The following is a 21,888-nucleotide window of genomic DNA, read 5'->3' as shown; positions in this document are numbered from 1 at the left end:
TTCTCTTCCCCCCTCTCTCTCTCTCTTCCTCTCCTCTCTCTCTTCCCTCTCGACTCTCTCTCTCTCTTCCCCTCTCTCTCTCTCTCTCTCTCTTCCCCTCTCTCTCTCTCTCTCTCTCTCCCCCCTCTCTCTCTCTCTTCTTCCCCCTCTCTCTCTCTCTCTCCCCCTCTCTCTCTCTCTCTTCCTCTCTCTCTCTCTCTTCCTCTCTCTCTCTCTCTTCCTCTCTCTCTCTCTCTCTCTCTCTTCCCCTCTCTCTCTCCCCCTCTCTCTCTCTCCCCCTCTTCTCTCTCTCTCTCTCTTCCCCTCTTCCTCTCTCTCTCTCTTCCCCTCCCCCTCTCTCTCTCTCCCCCTCTCTCTCTCTCCCCCTCTCTCTCTCTCCCCCTCTCTCTCTCTCCCCTCTCTCTCTCTCCCCCTCTCTCTCTCTCCCCCTCTCTCTCTCTCTCCCCCTCTCTCTCTCTCTCCCCCTCTCTCTCTCTCTCCCCTCTCTCTCTCTCTCCCCCTCTCTCTCTCTCTCTTCCCCTCTCTCTCTCTCTCTTCCCTCTCTCTCTCTCTCTTCCCCTCTCTCTCTCTCTCTTCCCCTCTCTCTCTCTCTCTTCCCCTCTCTCTCTCTCTCTTCCCCTCTCTCTCTCTCTCTTCCTCTCTCTCTCTCTCTCTCCCCCTCTCTCTCTCCTCTCTCTTCCCTCTCTCTCTCTCTCTCTCTTCCCCTCTCTCTCTCTCTCTCTCTTCCCCTCTCTCTCTCTCTCTCTCTCTCTTCCCCTCTCTCTCTCTCTCTCTCTCTCTTCCCCTCTCTCTCTCTCTCTCTCTCTCTTCCCCTCTCTCTCTCTCTCTCTCTCTCTTCCCCTCTCTCTCTCTCTCTCTCTCTCTTCCCCTCTCTCTCTCTCTCTCTCTCTCTTCCCCTCTCTCTCTCTCTCTCTCTCTCTTCCCCTCTCTCTCTCTCTCTCTCTCTCTTCCCTCTCTCTCTCTCTCTCTCTCTCTTCCCCTCTCTCTCTCTCTCTCTCTCTCTCTTCCCCTCTCTCTCTCTCTCTCTCTCTCTCTCTTCCCCTCTCTCTCTCTCTCTCTCTCTCTCTCTTCCCCTCTCTCTCTCTCTCTCTCTCTCTCTCTTCCCCTCTCTCTCTCTCTCTTCCTCTCTCTCTCTCTCTCTCTTCCCTCTCTCTCTCTCTCACTTCCCCTCTCTCTCTCTCTCTCTTCCCCTCTCTCTCTCTCTCTCTTCCCCTCTCTCTCTCTCTCCCCCTCTCTCCCCCTCTCTCTCTCCCTCCTCTCCCCCTCTCTCTCCCCCCCCCCCCCCCCCGCTTCTCCTCCTGTGTGAAAGTTTAACGGGAGCTATTGCTTTTTCACCTTCTCTCTGGGTGCTGTTCTTCCCTTCAGGGTGCAGAGACATTCCCCAAACCAAGATGGTGGAGTTGCTGAAGGACGGTGGACTGGAGTGCAGAGCGGGCCGCGGTCACCTGACTGGAGCCGCGGGGGTCACCAATTACACCATCAACGGAACGGAGGGTGAGGACGCTGGTGTAGCCGAGTGGAATGGGGTGAGTGTCCTTCCTGCAGAGGGCGAGCTCAGTGTCTGTTGTGCTGCTGGTCTTGGCATGGAGTGAAACGATTGTCTATTTTATTCACTCTCGGGCTGTGGGCGATGTTGGCAAGGCCAGCATTTATTGCCCATCCCTAGTTACCCCCCGAGAGGGCGATTAAAGACGCTCAGATTGTTCAAGTCAGAACAATGTGTGACTTGGAGGGGAACTTGCAGGTGGTGATGTTCCCATGTATCTGCTGCCCTTGTCCTTCTAGGTGGTAGAGGTCACGGGTTTGGAAGGTGATGTCGAAGGAGCCTTGGCGAGTTGCTGCAGTGCATCTTGTAGATGGAACCAAGGCTTAGAGGGTCTGTTTCACTCTCTCCCTCCCTCCCCTTGAGTCCCCACTCCATAGACAGGAGCAGCATAATCCAGGCCAACACTCCCAGTGCAGTAGTGAGGAAGCCTACACTGAGATGAGACATTAAACCGAGGCCCCCCGTCTGCCCTCTCGGGTGGGTGTAAAAGATCCCACGGCCACTATTGGAAGAAGAGCAGGGGAGTTCTCCCCGGTGTCCTGGGGACAATATTTATCCCTCAACCAACATCACTAAAAACAGATGATCCGGGACATTATCACATTGCTGTTTGTGGGATCTTGCTGTGCTGCCGCATTTCCTACATTATGACAGTGACCACACTTTAATAGTACGTCATCGTCTGTGAGGCACTTTGGGACGTCCCGAGGGGGTGAAAGGCGCAGGAGGGACAGGAGTCTTTCTTGCAGCTGGAGTGGAACTAATTGGAGGGGCCTTGCAAAGAGCCAGTACGGCCACAATGGGCCGAATGTCCTGCTCCCATTCAGTGCCCAAGGTGCGTCTGCCTCGGGCGACGTGACTGTGGTCTGGGGGAGCTCGGCAGGAGACGTGCCAGTTCAGCTTTCTGGTCAACGGTAACCCCCAGGATGTTGATAGTGACGACACTCTCTCTGCTTTCTATCCGCCTCCAGGACGGGAGCGGGTCTCTTCGGAGAAGCGGCTCTTTCGGGAAGATCCGAGATGCCTTACGACGCAGCAGTGAGATGCTGTGAAGAAACTTCAGGGAGCAGCCCTCAGGAGCCCAGAAACCCTGGGTAGGTCACCCACTGACTGCAGTGACAATACGTTAAGCCTCAGTCACTATCCAATTATAATACTACCTTCCATTGCCTTCTCTCAGGATGAAACGAGCAAGCTCATTGAACTTTTTGAACAAGACTGGAGAACGAAACTATCGAGGTATGAGGCTTGCTCCCTGCCATCCACTCCCCCACCTTCCCTTCTCCTGTTCCAAAGGGACGGTGCCAGTGTAGATAGGTTACAGGACAGTAAGCAGACAGTAGTGGTGAGGAGTTGTTTCTCAGACAGGAAGGGGGTTTATATGTACAGGGGGGGCTCCCTTCGGGGTCCGAGTTGAGACCGCTGCTCTTTTGTTTCATATTAATGACCTGGACTTGGGTTTACAGGAAATAATTTCACAGTTTGCAGAAGACATGGAACTGGGAAATGTAGTAAACAGAGAGGGGGATAATAACAGGCTTTAGGTGAACAGAGACAGGCTGGTGAAATGGGCAGACTCACGGCAGATACAGTTTAACACAGAGAAGTGTGAAGTGCTTCATTTTGGTAGGAAGAATGAGGAGGGACAATATAAACGGTACAATTTTAAAGAGGGTGCAGGGACAGAGAGACCTGGGGGAGGATGTACACAAATCTGTGAAGGTGGGGGGACAAGTTGAGAAGACTGTTAAAAAATACCCGGGATCCTGGGCTTTATAAACAGGGACAGAGTACAAAAACAAGAAGTTATGTTAAACCTTTATAAATCACTGGGTTCTCCCCAGCTGGAGAATTGTGTCCAATTCCGGGCCCCGCACTTTCAGAAGGATGTCAAGGCCTTGGAGAGGGTGTGGAGGATATTTACTGCAATGGTCCCAGGGATGAGGGACTTCAGTTAATGTGGAGAGACTGGGAGAAGCTGGATTGTTCTCCTTAGAGCAGAGAAGGTTAAGGGGAGATTTAATCGAGGAGAAACTGTTTCCAGTGGCAGGAGGGTCGGTAACCAGAGAGACACAGATTGAAGAGAATTGGTAAAAGAACCAGAGGGGGAGATGAGGAGAATTTGTTTTTACACAGTGAGTTGTTGTGATCTGGAACGCGCTGCCTGAAAGGGCGGTGGAAGCAGATTCAATAGTAACTTTCAAAAGGGAATTGGATAAATAGTTGAAAAGGAGAAATTTACTGGCTGTGGGGGAAAGAGCAGGGGGGGAGTGGGACTGATTGGAGAGATCTCTCAGAGAGCCAGCACAGGCACGATGGGCTGAATGGCCTCCTGCGCTGGATCATTCCATGACTCTGATCACTTGTCTTCATTTCTCCTTCCTGTTACTATTCTTTATCTGTTCCATTAAAAAACCTATTGCCTGCACACACTTCCCATCATCTCTTTCCCTTATAAATCCTGATGTCCTCACAGATGTCACGTCCAGATTCGACTAGTCCAACACTCTCCTGGCTGCCCTCACACCTTTTACCCTCAACTTCAGCTTATCCAAAACTCAGCTGCCCATATCCTAACTTCCACGAAATCCCGTTCACCCATCCCTATACTCCTCTCTTTCTTTCTTTCTCTTGCACACTCTCTGTGCCTTTCTCTCTCACTGCCCTTCTCTATCTGTCTCTCTCTCTGCCCTTCGCTCTCCTGCTCTCTCTTTCGCTGTCTCGCATTCTCTCTCTCTCTCTCTCGCACTCTCTCTCTGCCCGTCTTTCTCTCTCTCTCTCGCCGTCTTTTTCTCTCTCTCTCTCGCTGTCTGTCTCTCTCTTGCTCTCTCTCCTCTTCCCCTTTCTCTCTCTTTTTTTCTAGTTCCTATTTTTCCGTTTGTAGTTTCTCATTCTCTCTCTCTCTCTCTCCAGCAATCTGGAAGTAATCTGGCAGAGTTGAAAGCTCTGAGTGCCAGTAATGTGGATTTATCACGACGTAACTCACTGACCAGTTTGAACTAGGACTCTGGGCAGGAGCCTGCCTGACCTCTGCCTTTCTTCAAACAGCTTGATGGAGTTTTTTTGCAGTCATAGCTCGTGCTTCAGGATATACAAACCAATGGAATCCATCAACCAGTATTATCAATGCATGATGTACTTACATTAGCCCAAAGGGCAAATTCTAAACCTTTTCCAAGTTTGAGGTGTTTTTTTTTCCTCTCTGTGTTTGCACACATGCATATGCAGAAGATTCATTACAGCTGGGAATAGTGGCTCGATAACAGTACCACTAATTAGAGAACTGTAACACAACTTGCTATCAAGCGGCACTTTACTCAGCAATAACCTTACACTGCTTAGTTGGGTTCCGCCAGGGCCATTCAGCTCCTGACCTTCTCCAAACATGGACAAAAGAGCCAAACTCGAGATGAGGTGAGAGTGACTGTCCTTGACATCAAGGCAGCGTTTGACCGAGTCTGGCATCAAGGAGCCCTAGCAAAACTGAGGTCAATGGGAATCAGGGGAAAACTCTCCACTGGCTGGAGTCAAACCGAGCACAAAGGAAGATGGTTGTGGTTGTTGGAGGTCAATCATCTCAGCCTCAGGACATCACTGCAGGAGTTCCTCAGGGTAGTGTCCTAGGCCCAACCATCTTCAGCTCCTTCATCAATGACCTTCCTTCAATCATAAGGTCAGAAGTGGGGATGTTGGCTGATGATTGCACAATGTTCAGCACCATTCGTGACTCCTCAGATATTGAAGCAGTCCGTGTAGAAATGCAGCAAGACCTGGACAATATCCAGGCTTGGACTGATAAGTGGCAAGTAACATTCGCGCCACACAAGTGCCAGGCAATGACCATCTCCAACAAGAGAGAATCTAACCATCTCCCCATAACATTCAATGGCATTACCATCACTGAATCCCCCATTATCAACATCCTGGGGGTTACCATTGACCAGAAACTGAACTGGAGTAGCCATATAAATACCGTGGCTACAAGAGCAGGTCAGAGGCTGGAATCCTGAGGCGAGTAACTCACCTCCTGACTCCCCAAAGCCTGTCCACCATCTACAAGGCACAAGTCAGGAGTGTGATGGAATACTCTCCACTTGCCTGGATGGGTGCAGCTCCAACAACACTCAAGAAGCTCGACACCATCCAGGACAAAGCAGCCAGCTTGATTGGCACCCCATCTACAAACATTCACTCCCTCCACCACTGACACAGTGGCAGCAATGTTGCCCACTATCTGTTTGTGTCTCTCTATCTTCCCCCGCCCACCTTTTACTCTTGGAGCACCGCACTGTCGGAGGGTCAGTACTGAGGGAGTGCCGCACTGTCGGAGGGTCAGTACTGAGGAGTGCTGCACTGTCAGAGGGCCAGTACTGAGGGAGCACTGAACTGTCGGAGGGTCAGTACTGATGGAGCGCTGCACTGTCGGAGGGTCAGTACTGAGGGAGCGCCGCACTGTCGGAGGGTCAGTACTGAGGGAGCGCCGCACTGTCGGAGGGTCAGTACTGAGGGAGCGCCGCACTGTCGAAGGGTCAGTACTGAGGGAGTGCCACACTGTCGAAGGGTCAGTACTGAGGGAGCGCCGCACTGTCGAAGGGTCAGTACTGAGGGAGCGCCGCACTGTCGAAGGGTCAGTACTGAGGGAGCGCCGCACTGTCGAAGGGTCAGTACTGAGGGAGCGCCGCACTGTCGAAGGGTCAGTACTGAGGGAGCGCCGCACTGTCGGAGTGTCAGTACTGAAGGAACGCAGCACTGTCGGAGGGTCAGTACTGAGGGAGCGTCGCAATGTCGGAGGGTCAATGCTGAGGAGTGCTGCACTGTCGAAGGGTCAGTACTGAGGGAGTGCTGCACTGTCGAAGGGTCAGTACTGAGGGAGCGCCGCACTGTCGGAGGGTCAGTACTGAGGGAACGCCGCACTGTCGGAGGGTCAGTACTGAGGGAGCGTCGCAATGTCGGAGGGTCAATGCTGAGAGAGTGCTGCACTGTCGGAGGGTCAGTCCCGAGGGAGCGCCGCATTGTCGGAGGGTCAGTACTGAGGGAGTGCTGCACTGTTGGAGGTGCCGTCTGTCAGATGAGACATTAAACCGAGGCACCCGTCTGCCCTCTCGGGTGGGTGTAAAAGATCCCACGGTCACTATTGGAAGAAGAGCAGGGGAGTTCTCCCCGGTGTCCTGGGGACAATATTTATCCCTCAACCAACATCACTAAAAACAGATGATCCGGGTCATTATCACATTGCGTGTTTGTGGGATCTTGCAGTGCACAAACTGGCTGCTGCGTTTCCTACATTACAACAGTGACTACACTTCAGAAAGTACTTCATTGGTTGTGAAGCACTATGGGACATCCTGAGGGGGTGGAAGGCGCTGGAGAAATGCAAATCCTTCTTCATTTATTGATGTTTGTGGGAGCTCGGTGTTTGGGAGGGTAACTTCCAGGTTCTGGTTCCCGATTAGTGTCCTGCTTTCCTATCTGAGAGAGTGTGTCTCTGCGTGTGTCTGTCTGACCGCTGAGGGCTGGATCATGGATCATGTGATGCCCTCGACAGTTGAATTTCAATGGGTCGAGGTACAGAGGGCTACTGTCGCCCATGAAACCCGTACCACAGCTCGTACCTTTGTCAGCTCCTTCGAGATGGTGATGGGGAGATATTTCCGTCTACAATCCAATGACGGGAGGTGTTTTCAGATTTGCGGAATGTGGTTGAGTAAAGACTGGGTTTGTTTTTCTCCCTTTATGCTGCTACTGACAGCATGAACTGTGCACGACGATGAAACTCATTCCTGCCCATTGTAATTTCAGCTCGTGTTAGAAATGCAGGCTTACTCTCTAAGGATGTTAACAACCGTTCCATTGTGTAGAAATATGTGGAAGCACAGAACAGCACAGAAGCCCACTGTTCATGTTAATAGTCACTTGCTTGCCATTCTCCCTCTGTGTATATATATCGATTATAAATTATTACAGTTTTGTATATAGAATGGATAATCCCGATGAATTGAGGGTCACACCAGCTTTGTATTGTACTGTTGGTATCAGACGAGATGTGGGACTGATTTGGGCCTACACTGGAATGGACCCTAAAACTTCGTAATAAAGACATTAGCTGTGTCTCTGTGGCTTTGTTTTTTTGACACTTATGCAATTGTTTATTAGCTGGTGTTTCCTTTTTTTTTATTAAAGAGGAGTGAAAGAGGAAGATGTCATTCGTGGCTCGGTGGGGAGCATTTCTCTCCTCTAGAGTCAGAGGCTTGTCGGTTTGACCTCCAATTTAGAGACTCAACCCCATAATCTAGGCCAACACTGCCTGGTGATAGCACCGTGGGAGCGCTGCGCTGCCGGAGGTCAGTACTGATCCCACGGCCACTATTGGAAGAAGAGCAGGGAGTTCTCCCCAGTGTCCTGGGGACAATATTTATCCCTCAACCAACATCACTAAAAACATGATCTGGGTCATTATCACATTGTTGCTTTGTGGGATCTTGCTGTGTAAAAATTGGCTGCTGCGTTTTCTACATTACCACAGTGACCGCACTTCAACATAACCTCATTGGCTGCGAAGCACTCTGTGAAGGAGGTCCTGAGGACGGGAATGACACTATCGAAATGCAGGACATTTCCTTTGTTTCTCTAATCGTGTTGCGTGGCCCACCCCCTGACTGAGTGGAATGGATTAATAACTGTCAGAGTCCGTGTGGGTCGGTTAACATCTGGTGCGGCATTTACCTTCCGCTCCCTAATTTCTCCTGCCAGATTCAGTTAGAGGTGGCTGATACCAATGTGACAACAAATTAGATCAGTATCTCATAAAATGGTGCAAGAGACTAAACAATGGCTGCTCCTGGAAACAGCGGGCCTTGGGAGCCCTTACATCCAATTGAGAGAGCAGGCGAGGCCTCGGCTTAAATGATTCATGATCTAATTGAGGTGTTGATGATCGGGTCGATAGAGAGAAACTATTTCCTCTGGTCGTGGGGGGGGGGGGGGGTGGGGGGAGTCCAGAACAAGGAGGCAGAACCTGAAAATTCGAGCCAGGGCCGTTCAGGGGTGATGTCAGGAAACACTTCTTCACACAAAGGGGAGTGGAAATCAGGAACTCTCTCCCCCAGAAAGCTGTCGGTGTTCATGGGATGCAAGTGTTGCTGGCAGGTCTGCATTTATTGCCAATCCCTAAACTGGGTGTCTTGCGAGGCCATTTCAGAGGGCAGTTATGGGTCAATCATATTGCTGTGGGTCTGGAGTCAGATGGAGGCCAGACCGGGGGTAAGGACAGCAGATTCCCTTCCCTAAAGGACATTGGTGAGCCAACTGGGGCCAGGGATCAATTAAAAATTAACTCTGGTTAAGATACAGATCAATCACAGTAGAGACGGAGGCCATTCAGCTCAACGTGTCTGTCCCCGCCAGCCGATGAGGAATGATCTGCCCACTCCCACTTTCCGTGCTGTTGGTCTGTAGCTTTGTCGGTTCCAACACTTCGTGACTGTCCCAGTACTTTTTAAATGTTGAGCGTTTCTGCCTCTACCACCCTTTCAGGCAGTGAGTTCCAGACCCCCAACACCCTCTGGGTGAAAAAATTACCCTCTAAACCACCTACCTCTTATCCTGAATCTATGCCCCCTGGTTCAGGACCCCTCAACCAAGCAAAATCGGGCCTTCCTATCCACCCTAGCTAGACCCCTAATAATTTTATACACTTCAGCTCGGTGTCCCCTCAGCCTCCTCTGTTCCAAAGCAAGCAACCACAGCCGGCCCAATATTTCCTCCTAACTAAAATTCTCTGAACCAGTCAACACCCGAGTAAAACTCCTCTGCAACCTCCTGAATGCAATCACATCTTTCCCATAGTGCGGTGACCAGAACTGCACGCAGTACTCCAGCTGCGGCCTAACTCGTGTTTTATACAATTCCAGCATAGCCTCCCAGCTCAGGGATCTGTGGACATGCACTCCAAGGTCCCTCTGTTCCTCTGCACTGCTCAGTATCCGACCATTTATTGTGTATTGCCTTGCTTGTTCACCTTCCCCACATGCATTATCTCACACTTCTCCAGAATGAACTCCATTTGCCACTGTTCCGCCCACGTGACTAGTCTGTTGATATCTTCCTGCAGTCTACAGCTTCGTTATCAACCACACGGCCAATTTTTGTATCGTCTGTGAACTTAATCATAAGCCCTACATTCAAATCCAAATCATTGATACCCAATTCAATGGCAGAACAAGCTCGAAGGGCTGAATGGCCTCCTTCCCGTTCCCATGTTCCAAACTAACAATCAGCGGGCAGTCCTCATGAGAGACGCTGTTTCCCTTGACGTTCGGCCCAGTCACAACGGAATTTATTCAGAAGCTACAGCACAGTGCTTCAACATGACAAGCAAATAAACACCAGTGTGTACCAATTGGGCAGAATGGCCCGTTTCTGTGTTGGAATTAACAGAGACAATCATTGCTCGCTGGGGCAGGGCCACTGGGCTGGTAGCTGTCTGTAACACTCTGGGCTACCTTCCAGTTATTCTGCACTTACATCAAATCCACTGCCAGCCCTCTCTCTCTCTGCAGGTGGCGGTTTTTATTTTATTTTGTGTGGACGTGAGGCGAAGCCTCCAACAGTCAAACCGCCAGTAAGGGGGAAAGTGCATGCATGATGTGAAGTCTTCCACAGTCAAATAACCACTGCCAGCCCTCTCGCTATGCAGGTGGCGGTTTTTATTTTATTTTGTGCTGCGTTTCAATCTGAGAAAAGAGGAGGGGGAGGAGGTGAGGAGGAGGGCAATGGAAAGTGAAGGGAAAGGGGCAGTGGGTGGAGTGAGGGGGGGTGGGGGAGTGAGTGAGGGGGAGGGCTAGAGACAGGGAAGAGGAGTGAGAGGGAAGGAGGAATGAGGAGGAAGGAGAAATGAGGGGGAGTGAGAGGGAAGGAGGAATGAGGGGGAAGGAGAAATGAGGGGGAGTGAGAGGGAAGGAGGGGGAAGGTGAAATGAGGGGGAGCAAGAGGGAAGGAGGAAGGAGAAATGAGGGGGAGTGAGAGGGAAGGAGGAATGAGGGGGAAGTAAGAGGGGAGGAGGAATGAGGAGGAAGGAGAAATGAGGGGGAAGGTGAAATGAGGGGGAGCAAGAGGGAAGGAGGAAGGAGAAATGAGGGGGAGTGAGAGGGAAGGAGGAATGAGGGGGAAGTAAGAGGGGAGGAGGAATGAGGAGGAAGGAGAAATGAGGGGGAGTAAGATTGAAGGAGGCAGGAGGATGAGGTGGGGAGTCAGTGAAGGGAAATGCAGGGCGAGATTGGCAGAAGAGGGGGCGGGGCCTGGAGCTTGGGGGGAGGGGCCGGGATCCAGGGGCGGGGCTGGGAGTCAGGAGGCGCGGCCTGGAGCAAGGGGGCGGGGCCTGAAGCCAGAGGGCGGGGCGGGGCGGGGCGGGGCGGGCCAGCGCCTGCTCAGAGCTTCAGCGCCACGTCTCCTGACGTCAGTTCCGGGCGGACGGTGCCGCCATTTTGCGGATTTGTTTTCTTTTGCGGAGCCGGAGAGAGAGAGAGAGAAGCGGAGCCGCAGCCATGAACCCCGAGTAGTGAGTGCGGGATCCCGGGGGAGGAGGCAGGGGGACAGGCCGCAGGGAGGCAGAGCCGGGGGGGAGGGGGGAAGCAGACAGCACGGACCCCACCCCAATTAGAATTACTGTCAACCGACACATCCCATTAAAGGGGAGGGTCCCACACTAACCCCGCCCATTAATGGAGAGGTCACAGGTCACCAGAAACCCGCCCCCTGGGAAAGACAGTACCACCGACAGTGCGGCGCTCCCTCAGTACTGACCCTCCGACAGTGCAGCACTCCCTCAGTACTGACCCTCCGACAGTGCGGCACTCCCTCAGTACTGACCCTCCGACAGTGCGGCACTCCCACAGTACTGACCCTCCGACAGTGCGGCACTCCCTCAGTACTGACCCTCTGACAGTGCGGCACTCCCTCAGTACTGACCCTCCGACAGTGCGGCACTCCCTCAGCACTGACCCTCCGACAGTGCGGCGCTCCCACAGTACTGACCCTCCGACACTGCGGCACTCCCTCAGTACTGACCCTCCGACAGTGCGGCACTCCCTCAGTACTGACCCTCCGACAGTGCAGCACTCCCTCAGTACTGACCCTCCGACAGTGCGGCACTCCTTCAGTACTGACCCTCCGACAGTGCGGCACTCCCTCAGTACTGACCCTCCGACAGTGCGGCACTCCCACAGTACTGACCCTCCGACAGTGCGGCGCTCCCTCAGTACTGACCCTCCAACAGTGCGGCACTCCCTCAGTACTGACCCTCCGACAGTGCGGCACTCCCTCAGTACTGACCCGCCGACAGTGCGACACTCCCTCAGTACTGACCCTCCGACAGTGCGGCACTCCCTCAGTACTGACCCTCCGACAGTGCGGCACTCCCTCAGTACTGACCCTCCGACAGTGCGGCACTCCCTCAGTACTGACCCTCCGACAGTGCGGCACTGCCTCAGTACTGACCCTCCGACAGTGCGGCACTCCCTCAGTACTGGCCCTCCGACAGTGCGGCACTCCCTCAGTACTGGCCCTCCGACAGTGCGGCACTCCCTCAGTACTGACCCTCTGACAGTGCGGCACTCCCTCAGTACTGACCCTCCGACAGTGCGGCACTCCCTCAGCACTGACCCTCCGACAGTGCGGCGCTCCCACAGTACTGACCCTCCGACACTGCGGCACTCCCTCAGTACTGACCCTCCGACAGTGCGGCGCTCCCTCAGTACTGACCCTCCGACAGTGCGGCACTCCCTCAGTACTGACCCTCCGACAGTGCGGCACTCCCTCAGTACTGACCCTCCGACAGTGCGGCACTCCCTCAGTACTGAAACAGGCAGTGTGGGGACCGACAATGAGCTGCTGTTGGTTATTCACTCCTGGGGCGAGGAAAGACACTGGGGTTTATCATGTCCTATTTGGGTTTGTGTCTTGGCCCATTTACCCTTCCCCCATCCCTGGCAGGGGTGAACCATTGTCACGTTTCAATGAACTATGCACCATTGTGAGATTGTGTAGATGTAACAATCCGTTTGTGATTTTCGTTTATGTTCCATCTGCTATACTGACACTACTCCTGGCTGTACAGTGAATGTTACAGCAGTATTGTCTCCATATACGAGCCCCGCACTCTCAGAAGGATGTCAAGGCCTTGGAGAGGGTGTGGAGGAGATTTACTGGAATGGTCCCAGGGATGAGGGACTTCAGTTAATGTGGAGAGACTGGGAGAAGCTGGGATTGTTCTCCTTCGAGCAGAGAAGGTTAAGGGGAGATTTAATCGAGGAGAAACTGTTTCCAGTGGCAGGAGGGTCGGTAACCAGAGAGACACAGATTGAAGAGAATTGGTAAAAGAACCAGAGGGGGAGATGAGGAGAATTTTTTTTACACAGTGAGTTGTTGTGATCTGGAACGCGCTGCCTGAAAGGGCAGTGGAAGCAGATTCAATAGTAATTTTCAAAAGGGGAACTGGATAAATAGTTGAAAAGGAGAAATTTACAGAGCTGTGGGGGAAAGAGCAGGGGGGGTAGTGGGACTGATTGGAGAGATCTTTCAGAGAGCCAGCACAGGGACGATGGGCAGAATGGTGTCCACCTGTGCTGGAGGATTCTTGTGATTTCCTGTAAAAGCTTTGTGGGGGAGCTACCGATTGTGTTCCGATAAAAACAATGGGATCCTGGGCTTCTGGACGTGTTTGTTCAGCTGCACAACTGACTGAGATCCTTTATCCTTTGCCACCTCAGTCTTCTTCCTTAAGCAGTTTTATTCATTTTAATAACTGTTTAAAATCCCCTTGTCAGATTCCCGTCCCATCACTCTCTGTGTATCACAGATACAGACCTCTGCCTCATCACTGTGTGTGAGAATCACAGACCCCTGTCCCATCACTGTGTGTGTGTATCACAGATACAGACCCCTGTCCCCTCACTCTGTGTGTGTATCGCAGACACAGACCCCTGTCCCCTCACTCTGTGTGTGTATCGCAGACACAGACCCCTGTCCCATCACTGTGTGTGTGTATCGCAGACACAGACCCCTGTCCCCTCACTCTGTGTGTGTATCGCAGACACAGACCCCTGTCCCATCACTGTGTGTGTGTATCGCAGACACAGACCCCTGTCCCCTCACTCTGTGTGTGTATCGCAGACACAGACCCCTGTCCCATCACTGTGTGTGTGTATCGCAGACACAGACCCCTGTCCCATCACTGTGTGTGAGAATCGCAGAATGGGACCCCTGTCCCATCACTATGTGTATCGCAGATACAGACCCCTGTCCCATCACTGTGTGTGTGTGTGTATCACAAATACAGACCCCTGTCCCATCACTGTGTGTGTGTGTGTGTGTGTGTGTGTGTGTATCACAAATACAGACCCCGTCCCATCACTGTGTGTGTATCAGACACAGACCCCTGTCCCATCACTGTGTGTGTGTGTGTGTGTGTGTGTCTGTGTATCACAAATACAGACCCCTGTCCCATCACTGTGTGTATCACAGACACAGACCCCTGTCCCATCACTGTGTGTGTGTGTATCACAGATGCAGACCTCTGTCCCATCACTGTGTGTGTGTATCACAGATACAGACCTCTGTCCCATCACTGTGTGTGTGTATCACAGATACAGACCCCTGTCCCATCACTGTGTGTAGGGAAATTACCCATTCCCATCGCTCCACCATTGGTGGCCGTGCCTTCAGCTGCCTGGGGCCCTAAGCTCTGGAATTCCCTCCCTAAATCTCTCCGCCTCTCTCTCTCCTCCTTTAAGACGCTCCTTAAAAACTGACCTCTTTGACCGAGCTTTTGGTCACCTGTCCCTAATATCCCGTTATGTGGCTCAGGGTCAAATTCTGTCTGATTTACACTCCTGGGAAACACCTTGGGGATGTTTTAGTACGTTGCGATGTTGAGGTTGATTGAGTTAGCTCTCCTGGGAGGCAGCTATTATTCCCAGAGAGAGCATTTCAAGTTTCGGAGAGCTGATGCGACAGGAGCTTATACTGCCAGGAACGGTGGTGCGAGCATGGGGGTGGTGCAGGGTGGTTGGTGAGGGAGAGGTGTGACGGACGTTCTCCTCATCAGAACTTCCTGAACTGTTGCTCACCTCTTCACATCTGTCGCTGTTTTTGATTTCAGTGACTATCTATTCAAGTTGCTGCTGATTGGAGATTCCGGGGTTGGGAAATCTTGCCTTCTCCTCCGATTCGCAGTAAGTATAGATTCTTCGTGTTCGTTCATGCACTCATCAGTACATAGTGCCCAGTGTCGCCCATCGAACACTCCCAGGACAGGTACAGTACGAGGGTTAGATACAGAGTAAAGCTCCCTCTACACTGTCCCCATCAAACACTCCCAGGACTGGTACAGTACGGGGTTAGATACAGAGTAAAACTCCCTCTACACTGTCCCCATCAAACACTCCCAGGACTGGTACAGTACGGGGTTAGATACAGAGTAAAACTCCCTCTACACTGTCCCCCATCAAACACTCCCAGGACAGGTACAGTACGAGGGTTAGATACAGAGTAAAACTCCCTCTACACTATCCATATCAAACACTCCCAGGACAGGTACAGTACGGGGGTTAGATACAGAGTAAAACTCCCTCTACACTATCCACATCAAACACTCCCAGGACTGGTACAGTACGGGGTTAGATACAGAGTAAAGCTCCCTCTACACTGTCCCCATCAAACACTCCCAGGACTGGTACAGTACGGGGTTAGATACAGAGTAAAGCTCCCTCTACACTGTCCCCATCAAACACTCCCAGGACAGGTACAGCACGGGGGGTTAGATACAGAGTAAAGCTCCCTCTACACTGTCCCCATCAAACACTCCCAGGACAGGTACAGTACGGGGGTTAGATACAGAGTAAAGCTCCCTCTACACTGTCCCCCATCAAACACTCCCAGGACAGGTACAGTACGGGGGGTTAGATACAGAGTAAAGCTCCCTCTACACTGTCCCCATCAAACACTCCCAGGACAGGTACAGCACGGGGGGTTAGATACAGAGTAAAGCTCCCTCTACACTGTCCCCCATCAAACACTCCCAGGACAGGTACAGCACGGGGGGTTAGATACAGAGTAAAGCTCCCTCTGCACTGTCCCCATCAAACACTCCCAGGACAGGTACAGCACGGGGGTTAGATACAGAGTAAAGCTCCCTCTACACTGTCCCCCATCAAACACTCCCAGGACAGGTACAGCACGGGGGGTTAGATACAGAGTAAAGCTCCCTCTACACTGTCCCCATCAAACACTCCCAAGACAGGTACAGCACGGGGGTTAGATACAGAGTAAAGCTCCCTCTACACTGTCCCCATCAAACACTCCCAGGACAGGTACAGCACGGGGGTTAGATACAGAGTAAAGCTCCCTCTACACTGTCCCCATCAAACACTCCCAGGACAGGTACAGCACGGGGGTTAGATACAGAGTAAAGCTCCCTCTACACTGTCCCCATCAAACACTCCCAAGTGGAGAGTATTCCATCACACTCCTGACTTATGCCTTGTAGATGGTGGACAGGCACTGGGGAGTCAGGAGGTGAGTTACTCACTGCAGAATTCCCAGCCTCTGACCTGCTCTTGTCGCCACAGTATGGCTGGTCCAGTTCAGTTTTCGGTCAATGGTCACCCCCAGGATGTTGATGGTGGAGGAGTCAGTGATGGTAATGCCATTGAAAAGAAGAAAAAAAATAGAGAAAAAATACGGGGTAGATAAAGAAAAAAAAAACGGGGTTTGGCTGTTGCCTGATTGGAGGTGCTGAGTGGTTAAGGAGGTTCAGCTGACTGTGTGATTGCTGCAAGAGGAAGACTGAGACTGAAAGGAGGGTTTTTCCATCTATCCCGGTCTACAAAAGAGGAAAACAGGAGGCCAAAAGAACTGACAGCTCTTGAGAGTTTGGCTTTTTGAAGTCCTTTCGTTGATTGTTGTGGGGAGGGGGAAAGAAGAAACCTAAAGACCTTGGGTGGGGCTGTTTTGTTTGAACAGGGAGCTCCTGTATTTTACAGCATTGAATAGGAGCTCCCTCCCCACCCCAACGACCTAGCCTGTGATAGCTGGAGCTGCCCAGGTGAAGAGACTTTCTCTTTTCTGTTTTCCCTCAAGACCAGAAGCAGAGTGTGTCTGGGCAGCTTACAGCTGTCCCAGGTGAAGATATCGCACCCCTTGACCCCACCACCAACTGGAAGACCAGCGAAAGGACTGCCTGAATTAACACTGGCAAAGAGACTAATTCCTCCTGACCCTCCTCTCTCCCCTTGCCATAACCTCCAGCAGAGTATTTTGTGGGACAATTTGTTTTTTTTCCTTTATATCAAACTCTATTCAACGGTGGGTGTGACTCTTCTACCCCATGGCTTCACCGTCCTCTCCGGTGGCGGGGCCTTCCTATTCTGCAGCAAAGCATGGGGTGAAAAGTTACACCCACCCAACCATGTCTATTGAGTCATGCGTTAAGGCAATGGCCGAGGTTGTCGGCCTCTCGGCCATTGTCGCAGCCTCAAAGATGTACGGGAAGGCAGTGTTTTTCCTGAAGACCGAGCGGGCGTTAGAGCGCGCCCTGAGCGGGGGGCTCCCCATGGGCGGGACTTTCCTGCCAGTGGACCCTCTAGGGGGCCACTGCACAGCGTGTAATTCTGTCGAACGTCCTGCTCTTTATTCCCGATGAGCTCGTCCTCTCCTACCTGCACCATCTGGGAGAGGTGAGGTCGGAGATCACCCCAGTCCCGCTCGGTCTTCGGGAGAACAACCTCTGACATGTCTACTCCTTCTGCTGCCAGTTATTCGTGCAGCAGGTGCAGGAGGAGGTCACAGAAGGCCACTTTGCTGCTCAGTTCCAGGGAACCGCCTACCGTCTGGTCCTCGGACAGGGCGCGGTGCCATTCCTGTAAGGGGGTGGGCCAACTCCACCTCGATGCCGCTGCACCTCCTCCCTTTCCCCCTACACCTCCAACAGAAACTGTTCAGGTGGTTCCGGAGGCCGTGGTTTTAATGGCCTCTAGTGGGGAAGGGAGTGCCCGTCCAAGTGGAAGGAAGGGGCGGAGAAAGAATAAACACCGAGAAGCCCGTCCCCTGGATACAGTAGCACAACCCAAGCCTGAGGTCAGCCCAAGGCCCAATCCTGGGAACCCACCTGCCCCAGGAATGGGCTCAGGCCCAGGATAACCAAGCAAAAAGACGGTGCGGAGGCCTCTGATGCCGTGGAGGTCTCTGAGCCTCCGCACCCCGGTGGGGGGATAAAAAGAGGAGAAAGCACCCCTCCACAGAGGTAACAAAGGGCTCTGAGGGGCAGGGCCCATCTGCTGGAGGTGAGCTGGCTCCTGATTCGAGTCCCCAGGTTCCCCCTACCACCACCACCATTAAGCCTGGGCAGGAGCTCCCTACCCCTCAGGTTGGAGGTGAGGGGGAGACCCCTGTACATGTGGCCCCCCCTTTGGGAGTGAGTGGAGTCCTGCTTGTGGTGGGGGAGCCTGGGAAGGCTCCTGGAGAAACCTTCCCATCTGCCACTGGATCGGGTGCCCTGAGTGGAGAGGAGGGCAAGGCCCAGAAGGGTCGGTCCTGGGGGTGGGATCGTGACGGAGGCGGGACCAGCTGGCGCGGCTGGGTCGTCCACCCCACAGTGTGTGCTGGGTGTGTCGGCTGCTGGCGGTGACGACCCGGAGGAGGATGGGGACCCGATGTGGGGCACGGAGGACGATCTTGATTCCATCGCCAGTGAGGTGGTGGAGTCCCTCGTGCCTCCCACCGAATCTCCTCTCATTCCCACGGCGGAACTCCAGGATTTCCTCACGGCTTGCAGGGGTTGCCACGATAAAGTTCAGCTGGCCCTCGGCCGTTGGTCGAATCTGGCGCTGATCATCCAGTCCGTCCGTGCCGCCCTCAAGAAAGCGGGCAAGGGTACGGGCGTGAAACTGGTTGAGAGGTGCCGTTTTAATGTGTTCCTCAATGGGTTGCTGGGGGAGTGGAGGGCCAGTTGCACTTCCACTCCCTCCTCACAGTGAGGTGTTGGTGACGGGTTTTAAGTACCTTTGACATGAAGATAACCATAGCCAGCCTCAACATCAACGGCAGCAGAGGGGCTCACCGCAGATTTCACAATCTCTCAGTCCTTAGGGAAGGGAGATACGCGGTGAGCTTTCTGCAGGAAACCCACACCGTTCCGGGAGACGAAGCCACCTGGCTCCTGGAGTGGCAGGGTGGGGTCTACATGAGTCATCTCACCCCTATTTCTAGTGGGGTGGCTATCTTGTTGGCCCCGACCTTTCAGCCGGAGATCTTGGGGGTCAAGGAGCTAGTGCCGGGCAGCTTGCTCCACCTCGCCGTTCGCCTGGGTAGCGTGCCACTCCACTTTGTGAACGTGTACGTGCCCAGGCCCGGCGCGTTGCAAGTGCGCTTCTTTGAAGAAGTGTCTGCTCTCTTGAGCTCCATCGATAGCGGCGAGTGCATCATCCTCGGGGGGGGATTTTAACTGCACCCTCGAGGTGGGGGATCGCTCCGGTCCCCAGTGCGGCCAAGCGTCGGTGGAGAAGTTGAGGGGACTGATCAGCTCCCTCGACTTGGTGGACGTCTGGCGGAATCTCCATCCCAACTCCAAAGCCTTCACGTGGAGGTCTGGAGGAGGAGGGTCCCGAATCGACCGCCTCTACATTTCACAGGCGTACGTCTCCCGCGTCTTGGCAGCCTCCATGTGGCTGGTGCCATGCTCGGACCACCGCCTGGTATGGGTGGAGTTCACTCCGCTCCGCACGCGGGCGGGGGCCGCATACTGACACTTTAACAACCGGCTGCTGGAAGACGAGTGATTCCGGGACTCGATCCGTCAGTTCTGGGCCGACTGGAGAAGGAAGCAGGGGAACTTCCCCTCCTTGAGGCTATGGTGGGATGTGGGCAAGACTCACATCTGTGTCTTTTGTCAGGAGTACAGAAAGGGGTTGACCAAGAGGCGGGAAGCCGAGATCAGGTGCCTGCAGAAGGAGATGCTCGACTTGGAGTCCCGCCTCGGTCATGCCGTCGCGGACCCGGCCCTGTGGCAGGCATACAAAGAGAAGAAGGGCGCGCTGAGGGACCTGCAGCTCATAGGGTCCCGAGGCGCGTACGTGAGGTCGCGGATCCAGATCCTGGAAGATTTGGGCCGCGCCTCACCCTTCTTCTACTCGCTGGAAAAATGGCGGGGGGTCCGTAAGCAGCTGAGCGAGGTGCTGTCCTACGACAGATCTTCCGTCACGGATCCGGAGGGAATGGGCCATTTGGTCCTTACCTATTACAGTGCGTTGTTCTCTCCAGATTTGTCCAGCGAAGATGCGTGTAGAGTTTTGTGGGAGGACCTGCTAAAGGTCAGCCCGGAGGATTGGAGGCTCCACTCATGTTGACGGAGCTGACTGGCGCCCTCCACCAGCTCTCGAGGGGCAAATCCCCAGGGCTGGACGGGCTGACCGTGGAGTTCCTCAGGGCGTTCTGGGACGTCCCGGGGAGGCAATTACGCGCGGGTCCTGGGGGAAAGCCTGTCATCGTCCTGCTGCCGAAGAGGGGTGATCTCCGCTTGCTTAAGAACTGGCGTCCAGTCTCCCTCCACAGCACGGATTATAATATCTTTGCCCGGGCTCTGTCTACCCGCCTGGGCTCCGTGCTGGCCCACATGATCCACCCCGACCAGTCCTACACGGTCCCGGGCCGGTCCATCCAGGACAACATCCACCTGGTCCGGAGCCTGATCCATCTTTCCCAGAGGACTGGTCAGTCGGTCGCCTTTCTATCCTTCGATCAGGTGAAGGCGTTCAACAGGGTGGATCACGAATACCTTTTCAGACTCTGCGCGCATTCGGACTCGGGCCTCATTTGGGCCCGGGTCCGACTTTTATAGAGGGCCGCAGAGTGTCTGGTCAAAGTTAACGGGTCCTTGATGGCGCCCCTTCACTTTGGGAGAGGAGTACGTCAGGGATGCCCCATGTCCGGCCAATTGTATACTATCTGCGTGGAGCCGTTCCCGTTCCTGCTTCGCAGAAGTTTTAACGGGTTTGGCTTTGCGCGAGCTGGCCACGCGGGTCGTCCTCTCGACTTACGCCGACGATGTGCTCCTCGTGGTCACAGATCCCATTGCCTTGCGGAGGATGCGCGACTGCCAGCAGACCTTTTCTGCCACGTCCTCTGCGAGGATCAATTGGGAGAAATGTTCCAGCGTCCTGGTGGGTCAGTGGCGGGTGGACTCCCTGCCGGAGGAGTTAACACTTTTTGAGTGGAGCACTACGCACCTCCTCTATCTGGGAGTCCATCTTGGCCCCGCTGAGGAAGCCTGGCTGGCAAACTGGCAGGAGTGGGAGACACAAGTCACCACTCGGCTGGGGCGCTGGCCAGGACTGCTCCGAGTGCTTTCCTACAGGGGCCGAGCGTTGGTCATAAACCAACTGGTGGCCTCCATGTTGTGGTACCGGTTGGTCACTTTGGCCCCGCTCCCCCGTATTTGCCACCAAGATCCAGAAGAAACTCGTCGATTTCTTCTGGGGCAAGAGGAAACACTGGGTCTCTGCCACGGTCCTGAGTCTCCCGATCGAGGAGGGCGGTCAGTCGCTGGTGTGCGTCCGCACCCAGGCTGCGACTCTCCGTCTTCGGACCCTGCAGAGATACCTGTACGTCGGGCATCCTCCCAGATGGTGTGCGCTGGTGACGTATTTTTTCTGCCAGTGTCACTGCCTTCAAGATGACACGCAGCTCCCGGTGGAGACCGTTAGCCGCGCCTCTCTGAGGGAGTTGCCTGTCTTTTACCGGGATCTGTTCCGAGTCTGGAACATGGTCGCCTCCAGTCAGGGCGCTCCCCCACCAGTGGAGGAGAGCGCCTCGGCTGTCTGGGCGGCTGACTCCGGGGACGCTCCTCACTGCGGGTGGCGAAGGGGCTCGGGAGTGCGGAACGCTCATCGGAATTGCTCATCGGACCCAGGCCCCGAAACCGTCCTCGGGAGCCGGTCCCGCACAACCCGAGCTGCCTCTCGGAAATGCCCTCCATGCCATTCCACACGGCGAGGAGGGGGTTTCCTGCTCGGGCTGCTCCTGCACACTCTCTACTTCATCAGCCGGCTGGACACGCCCTGGCGGTCCATGTTGCCTTCTGGCAGCGATTGGAAATCCTGGTGGAGGTCTCTACGTGGGAGTCTTCCCCCTTTACATCGGGGACCTGGGGTGGAGGGTGCTGCACAGGGCAGTCCCGTGCAATAGACTTTTAAGCAGGTGCACAGACTCCCAGGCCGCCTGTACTTTCTGTGGCCTGGACGAGTCCGTGTTCCACATATATACGGAGTGTGTGAGGTTGCAGCCCCTCTTTG

General features: G+C 54.0%; 1 protein-coding gene and 1 long non-coding RNA gene across 2 annotated transcripts in view; both read left to right on the top strand.

Annotated features, from left to right (window-relative positions):
* Positions 1–1,368: 1,368 nt before the first annotated feature.
* On the top strand, positions 1,369–7,656 carry LOC137356046 (uncharacterized). Its single transcript, XR_010970991.1, has 4 exons — positions 1,369–1,526; positions 2,518–2,640; positions 2,727–2,785; positions 4,460–7,656. It is a non-coding gene; the product is annotated as an uncharacterized lncRNA (long non-coding RNA).
* Positions 7,657–10,998: 3,342 nt separating this feature from the next.
* Positions 10,999–21,888, top strand: part of LOC137355860 (ras-related protein Rab-1B) — a 38,788-nt gene continuing 27,898 nt past the window's right edge. The window contains exons 1-2 of the mRNA XM_068021452.1: positions 10,999–11,102; positions 14,703–14,775. Coding sequence (XP_067877553.1) covers positions 11,089–11,102; positions 14,703–14,775 — 87 coding nt within the window. The 5' untranslated portion in view covers positions 10,999–11,088. The remainder of the gene's footprint in view (positions 11,103–14,702; positions 14,776–21,888) is intronic.

The sequence above is a fragment of the Heterodontus francisci genome, chromosome 44 (assembly GCF_036365525.1).
Source record: "Heterodontus francisci isolate sHetFra1 chromosome 44, sHetFra1.hap1, whole genome shotgun sequence".
NCBI lineage: Eukaryota > Metazoa > Chordata > Chondrichthyes > Heterodontiformes > Heterodontidae > Heterodontus > Heterodontus francisci.
Note: the sequence above shows the minus strand (reverse complement) of the source record. Positions and strands in the feature narration are given on the sequence as shown.